At 51.3% G+C, this 7,298-nt stretch overlaps 1 protein-coding gene across 5 annotated transcripts; it reads left to right on the top strand.

Moving 5' to 3' along the window:
• The first annotated feature begins 754 nt into the window (after window positions 1-754).
• Window positions 755-6,159, top strand: LOC133352803 (protein-L-isoaspartate(D-aspartate) O-methyltransferase-like). 5 transcript variants are annotated; one of them, XR_009756302.1, is made up of 9 exons: window positions 755-895; window positions 2,217-2,321; window positions 3,049-3,080; window positions 3,326-3,430; window positions 3,900-4,020; window positions 4,232-4,317; window positions 4,554-4,773; window positions 4,872-4,918; window positions 5,462-6,159. XR_009756302.1 is itself a non-coding variant. In XM_061568713.1 (9 exons), the coding sequence occupies exons 1-8, from the start codon at window positions 766-768 to the stop codon at window positions 4,897-4,899; spliced, it is 777 nt and encodes a 258-aa protein (XP_061424697.1). In that variant the 5' UTR covers window positions 755-765; the 3' UTR covers window positions 4,900-4,918; window positions 5,462-6,159. The 5 variants fall into 5 exon arrangements, 4 of the variants coding, with proteins under 4 accessions (XP_061424697.1, XP_061424700.1, XP_061424698.1 ...); XM_061568713.1 differs by having other exon boundaries at window positions 4,554-4,723; XM_061568716.1 differs by lacking the exon at window positions 4,872-4,918 and having other exon boundaries at window positions 4,554-4,684.
• Window positions 6,160-7,298: the final 1,139 nt, after the last annotated feature.

Here is a 7,298-nt window from a genome sequence, read left to right as displayed (position 1 = left end):
TCTTGGATTTTCTGTTTGCACTTAGTCACATATTCACTTTAAGATGTTTTCTTGTTCATGTTTTTTTTTGTTGCGGTTGCACCCGATTCAAGAGCCGAATGGCTCACAGGGCTATACCAAATAAATTAACTTGAGGTGCTGTTCTGCTACTGACCAGGTGATGTTCTGCTGACCAGGTGATGTTCTGCTGACCAGGTGATGTGCTGCTGACCAGGTGATGTGCTGCTGGCCAGGTGATGTGCTGTTCTGCTGACCAGGTGCTCTTCTGCTGACCAGGTGATGTTTTGCTGCTGACCAGGTGCTGTTCTGACCAGGTGGTGCTGTTCTACTGAACAGGTGATGTGCTGTTCTACTGACCAGGTGCTCTTCTGACCAGGTGGTGCTGTTCTACTGACCAGGTGCTGTTCTACTGACCAGGTGCTGTTCTACTGACCAGGTGCTCTTCTGACCAGGTGGTGCTGTTCTACTGACCAGGTGCTGTTCTACTGACCAGGTGATGTTCTACGGACCAGGTGCTGTTCTACTGACCAGGTGCTGTTCTACTGACCAGGTGCTCTTCTGACCAGGTGGTGCTGTTCTACTGACCAGGTGCTGTTCTACTGACCAGGTGATGTTCTACGGACCAGGTGCTGTTCTACGGACCAGGTGCTGTTCTACTGACCAGGTGCTGTTCTGCTCCCCGTCTGTTCTGTGCTGCAGCCGCTCCGAGCCGTGGGCGTGCCCCCGCTGCCTCCCGGGGCCCCGCTCGGGTGACGTCACCGAGCTATGGGGCGGCCCGTGGCTCAGCTCGCCGTGCGTCTCCTCTTCTTCGGCTCCGTGCTCGTGGGTCGCTTCGCAGCCATGGCGTGGCGCTCCAGCGGCTCCTCCAACGCCGAGCTCGTGGGGAACCTCAGGAGTGAGTGCGCAGTCGCCGACCGGGAGGAGGGCACGGGAGCCCGAGGGCCGCTGCCACCGTGCTCGGTGATGCCGTGGAGCCCGAGCCCTGGTCGGTAGGGGTGTTAGGCGAGGCAGAGGCGTTGGCGTTCGCCTAGGCCCGGCTTCGCTGCGGTGTTTGCGGCGGGAGGGGGACCCGTTCACGTAATGCGTCACTTTCTTCGCTGTCGACAATTCTGCGTTGGCGTCTAACACCGATGCGAGGCGGCAATTGAAATGAAAAACGTAATTGCTCCAATAACTTGTGCGTCGCTAATTAATATGTTAGTTTTGCGAGCAGCCGCATGCTCGCAGCATTTGAGCCGGAGTTTGTGCAAATTTCGCCACCCCGCCTCCCCTCCTGGCCGTGTGGTTATTGTGGTGGTGGTGGCGGCGGTGTCAAGACGAGTCGTGCTGATGAGACCAGTCCGTGGTGGTGGTGAACCCATGGTGGCACAGCCGTGGTTTTGTAAATCGTGGTGGTTGGTGGTGGTGGTGATAATTTGGGGTAGCGGTTAGCGCGCTGTGCTACGGACCTGGTGACCCGAGTTCGATTCCCGCTCACGGCCAACACCCAGTGACGATTATCTGTATCGGTCATGGGCCTCCCCTAGGTCGACTCAGCCTCATTAATACCCGGTGTGGTGTGTAAACATCGCCACTGGGGAGACAAAGGCGGTCGGGCGTGTTTGTTGGCCACCCACCCCCCTCGTGTGTCGTGCCGGGCTTCATAGGTTGATCGCTAACAGCACTTACCCCAACAGTCTAAAATTGACCCACCTTTCAAAAATAGAGCTGTCAGCTCCCCGACCCTGATGTTGGCCGCATTGCAGTGGCTGCCGCTCTCTCGCCGTGACTGTAATGCGGTGGTCGTGCCAATGGTGATCACCATCGCCTCGCCGGGCCGTGTAACGAATGCCGCGTCTTGAATTCACAAATTATCTTTATGGCGGTACCCTGGGGTACCAAATAATACAAAATGGGCCGAGGCAATTAAATATTTTATTTCTGGGACACTATTTTTTTCCAGGCGTGTACTTCACTCTGCGACTGGGGTACCAATCAATCCGGAATCAGTGCCACTTCGCGATGTCCAAATGCAGCGAGTATGATAGCGCCGAAACCCTGAACGCTCGTATGCACCATAGTTAGTGCATCGTGTACAGCTCGTCGAGATGAGTCAATTGCCGGCCGACCATCAACAGACTAAAAATGACTGCATCACGGACATTTTGCGAGAGCCGGGGTACTACGCATATCCCGGGGTACCGCCATGAGGTTCATATCCCGCTCCCCCCCAACAGAGAATGGGGTCATCAAGTCGGAGCGCGTCTACCAAGTGATGCTCGCGACAGACCGCAAGCACTACGCCAAACGCAACCCCTACGTGGACACACCTCAGTCCATAGGTGAGCGCTGCCGGCACGTCGGAGCGTGCGAAAGGTAGGGCAGCAGGCCGCCCGGGTTTGCTGGTGTCTCGCCGTGGTCTATATGTGTGCGTGTGTGGTTTTTTTAAAGCGGGGCGGTAGTGTCGTGGTTACATACCTGTCAACCCCTTATCAGTGCCTACCTTATTACAGACCAATTCAGACCTTTAGAAATCTCAACGTTCATCCTATAAAGTCCCATCACAAGGGTGAAACATAAAAAACAAAGACAAAAATAAGATTTTTTTGCCCGTATTTAAATGGCTGTATGCCGTATGGACCTGAAAACTCAATTTCCCTCTTCAGGTAAACCGTATGGGTTGACAGGTACGTGGTTAGCGCACTGCGCTAAAAACCTAGCGGCTCCAGTTCGATTCCAGCTCACGACCAACACCAGTGGCGATTTTTGGAACCAGTCCTGGGCCTCCCCTAGGACGACTCGACCTCAAATGAGTACCCAGTGCGGTGTGTAAACATCACCACTGGGGAGACAAAGGCGGTCGGGCGTGGTGCTGCCCACCCACCCCCTCGTTTACTGTACTTGCCTTCATAGGTGCTCGCTCACAACACTTGCCCCAACAGTCTGTTAAGGCTACACGGGGGTCTTTGTCTTTTTTAAGCAATCGGTTAAAACGCTCCCATGACGTATTCACCTGAGATTCTAAAGCCGGCGAGAACGTTCACACGCGATCGTTGTTTTATCCCACAGGCTATCACGCCACCGTCAGCGCCCCGCACATGGTAAAAGCACATCTCCTTATTGCTGTAAATATTCAACTGGAAAATACACAGCATTTGCACTCTTTTTTTCTCCCTTCAACTTCCAAGTATTAAGACACTTGTCTTGTCGGACCAGAGTAGAGGTTGAAACCTTGTCCACAGTGTCATCTGTCAAAAGAGCTTGGCAGCATGCCACAAGGCCGGCCAATGCAGTCGTGCGAGTCCCCTTGTGTCATTGCTTTTGCCCGCTTGCGTGTGTGCATTAGCACGCATTTGCGCTGGAGCTGCTGCAGGATCGGCTGCAGGAGGGCGCCTCGGCACTGGACGTGGGCTCCGGCAGCGGCTACCTCACCGCCTGCTTGGCCAGGATGGTACGGGGAGACGGGCCTCGGGTTAGGGCTGCACTTGTTGCCCTGGTCCCTAATGTTAACCATATGAGCTGGCCCATTGTATTACCATAGATCCAGCACTACTAGGCTTGGCCCTTCCTCACGAAAGCATTTTTGTCATAATGATCAATTGATGGACCTTGTGCATGGTATTTAGCATAGTGTGCAATGCATATGGTGACGTGATATGTTTGGTCAGACACTCATTGTCAACATGGCATGGGGTAGGTCTTCATACTGCAGTGGATTGACAAGAGGCCCTACATTATTGATGCAATAATCATTCTGCAATGATTATTTAATGTTGGGCTTTTTATATAAGAGCATCATGGAAGTTCAGTTTACCATGGAAGTCCCGTTTACAATGGAAGTCCAGTTTAAATTATGTTTCATTAGCGATGGCCTGCATTGGCACAGCCCGTATGTGTGCTGACATCCCCAACTGCTGCAGATTGGGCCACGCGGAAAGATCATTGGGGTGGATCACATCCAGGAGCTGGTGAGCGAAGCCAAGGTGAACGTGCAGAGGGATGACCCCAGCCTTATCACATCCGGCCGCATAAAGCTGATCCGTGAGCACCGGCACGTCTCATTTCACACCGTCGTTACATGGAAGCAGGGCCTCTGCTGAGAAGCAAGCAACCAGGCTTCCGTCAAAATCTTATTCGCGCTGCTTGTGCCTCCAGAAAACAAATTTGCACCTTCCCGTGAAATTGTATGTTGCAATTGTAGGTGTTCATTGAGCACCCTAAGATTAACTCAGGATTGTGTGCGTGTGTGAAGTTGGGGACGGACGGCTCGGCTACCTGGAGGGGGCACCGTACGATGCCATCCACGTGGGGGCAGCAGCAGCCATCGTGCCGCATGCCGTGAGTGTCATTCCACCAAATGACATTCGATATTATCGACTGGCGATGTCCTTGCCACACAAAGTTCACCAATGAACAAGATTAAATGCTTGCAGTAACTGCCGACATTAATTAATCTTCTACTTGAAATTAAATTTTTCATAACGTTATCTCGCCATGTCGTGCAGTGGTGTCATCTGGTTTTATGCACCGGCCCCGCTTGTTGTGCTTCCCCCCCCTCCTCCCCTGGCTCCCAGCTCCTGGACCAGCTGAAGCCGGGGGGGCGCCTGGTGCTGCCCGTGGGGGCAGCGGGCGGCGACCAGATGCTGGAGCAGCATGACAAGTTGGAGGACGGTACCATCAGGAGCAAGCCGCTCATGTCCGTCATGTATGTGCCGCTCACCGACCGCGACAAGCAGTGGTCCAGGTGCTACTGACTTCCTTGTTGGCCCCTTCCTGTCCCTCCCACAGCCACAGGCAAGGCCCCCACGCCTGCACTAGTACATTTTGTCTCACGAGCACACACTGTCACGACACCTATAAAATAATCAGTGCTTCTTTTTTTTTTCCTGCAGCCTAGACGCAAGCCATGGCAGCGGGTAGTGGTTGGAAGCATTCATGGGTATTTATGCACATTCAGTGCATCTGCAGCCTGGTTTGCAGTGGGATTCACATAGAGTAAGATTAGCGTGGAGTGGTGTTGGCGCATGGGTTGGCATGGAGTGAGACAGGCATGTTGGTTGTCACAGAGAGCCAATTACTTAGGTGCTTAAGCTTGTTTAACCGTTTAAACATACATACAAACGTACTGATTTGCAAAGCAAAACCATCAGGGCATGCTTTAGAAGATTCCTCTGGACTAATGATTCATAGTTGTGATACAGATTAACCATAGATTTTTCATTCATGTTGGATAACATGCAGAGTTGGCAGGCATTGATCAACGCGAGCATCAAGAGTGAGTGGATGATGCAGAGCAATACAAAAGTTACTGGGCACACGTGGTTGTGACGTGGTTTGGACTGTGTGATGTTGACGCCCCAGCGTGGAGGCCATCATATACCTGTCTGATAATCTCGATGACTTGTTTCACACTATGTGTATCGTTGTCCATTCGGTGCACCAACAGGCTCTCCTTTATGCGTGTGTGCTGTCTGCGCCACAGGGACGAGTTGTGAAGCAGACCCGCAGGGATGGCCGTGCCGTAGCCAGCGCCAGGCTGTCGGCAACCCGACTGTTTGTGCTTGGAGCCAAAGCGCAGCGACGACGCAAAGGAAGGCGCGCCTCCGGGGTTGTCAGCGTGACGTGTGCTGCCACGCCAGCGTGCTCGCCGCATGACTGGCGAGCGCATTGTATCGGGGACACATTGCGCACAGCCTTTGCCGTGCACTGTGCTGCACAGTGGCTTCATGGGGACGGAGAACCCCGTGAGCGATGCTTTGTTTACGAATGTAGTGCTTCCAGTGGAATTGCCGGTGTGATGGAGTGTAATATTTTCATGTAAAAATGAAGTGTACAGTTGAGGGCGAGGAAAGGCCCTTTGCATGGCCTTACGTCATGTGACGGGTGAGAGGTGTCGGGTCTGGGAGAGAAGCCGTTGTCTGCTTGCTTTCCAAGATTTTTGTTTTGCTGTAAACCACAGCCGTTCCCGCGTGTTCCCTTGTAGATTTTGTTGCAGCTCCCAAAATGCGGCTGTGGTTTAGCTTCCTTTCATCTGCATGACTTGCGGTGAGGCTAAGCCTTATTGTTTGCCGTGCATCTTCAGCCTCGGCTGTGTTACTTTTCTTCCCGAGCACTTAAGTCGCTGCCTGCCTGCAGCTTCGGAGAACTGTTTCTCTAATAAACCTGCGACTTCTAAGCATCCTCATGAGATTCTTTATTATTCTTTCACACTTAGAAAAGCTAATCTGAGTTGGAGCAAGAACAGAAATGACGTATATGCACAAATCATGATTTAAAATATGCTTTAAACAAATATTTTGGTCGTAGATTACATGAATGGTAAAACATTTTTAACGAGTATCTTTTGAACATAATTGGAGTAAAAGCCAATGAGTGCTGTCCCATACTTTGCCAATTATGTTTTAAACAGACAAACATTTGGACACGGAATAACTTTTCATCCCATGTAAACATTTGAACTCGTGCAGCCCTGTGCGTTGAGCAGTGAGATCGAACAACACTCGTGACTTGCACGGCGTGGGTGATACCTCATCCAGTTGTGATTGACAAAGGGCTGACCATTATTTTTTTTATTTTGTGTAACAACCGCAATACATCCTTTAAATTTAAACTATAAAAAAATATATGTAGGGAGCACGGGACATTGCAAGGCTATGCTACACCTACAAATACGTGATTTTAAACATCTATTTGTTGTTGAGGCCATAGTTTTTATCACGTGATCCAATTAACTGGACAAAGCCCTAGCACAGGGGTGGGTGACCTTTCCTTACTGGGGGCCCAAATAAGACCTTCAAATACCTTTGGCGGGCAACACATTAACACTACACTGTTGCATTATTCGATGTCACTCCAAAGGGTATAGAAGCATTTGCAGTTAGAGAAATGGCCGAATGCCCTAAAATCACAAGCGCGATATTGCCAGGTAAAAAGTCTAAGTGGTGCCGTGGTGGTGAGACGTTATCTCCCTCGCCTGGTATGGAGGAGGTTGTGGTTTGATCCCGACCCTTGACGCCTGCTGCTGTATATTTGGAGTTTGCTCGTTCTCGCCGTGGTCGTGTGGATTTTTCTCCAGGTCTGGGTCCTCCGGTGTTTTCCTCCACATTTAGAAACGTGTTGATATTATTTGGCTGCTAGAAATATCCACGTGATAAGCCACTTCGTTGAGCGCTCATATGTGGCCACGTCGCTTCTGAAAAAGCTAATCGCTCGGTGGGCCTTCCCTTGTAAATATCTTTTTTAATTACCTGATGATTGCAGCAAAGAATCTTACAGTGACGGATACGTTTATTTGCGGGCTGTTTGGAAGTGGTAGGCCC

This window comes from Lethenteron reissneri, chromosome 41 (assembly GCF_015708825.2).
Source record: "Lethenteron reissneri isolate LAM-NWPU_2019-01 chromosome 41, ASM1570882v1, whole genome shotgun sequence".
Taxonomy (NCBI): Eukaryota; Metazoa; Chordata; class Hyperoartia; order Petromyzontiformes; family Petromyzontidae; genus Lethenteron; species Lethenteron reissneri.
This window is presented reverse-complemented; position numbering and strand designations above follow the sequence as displayed.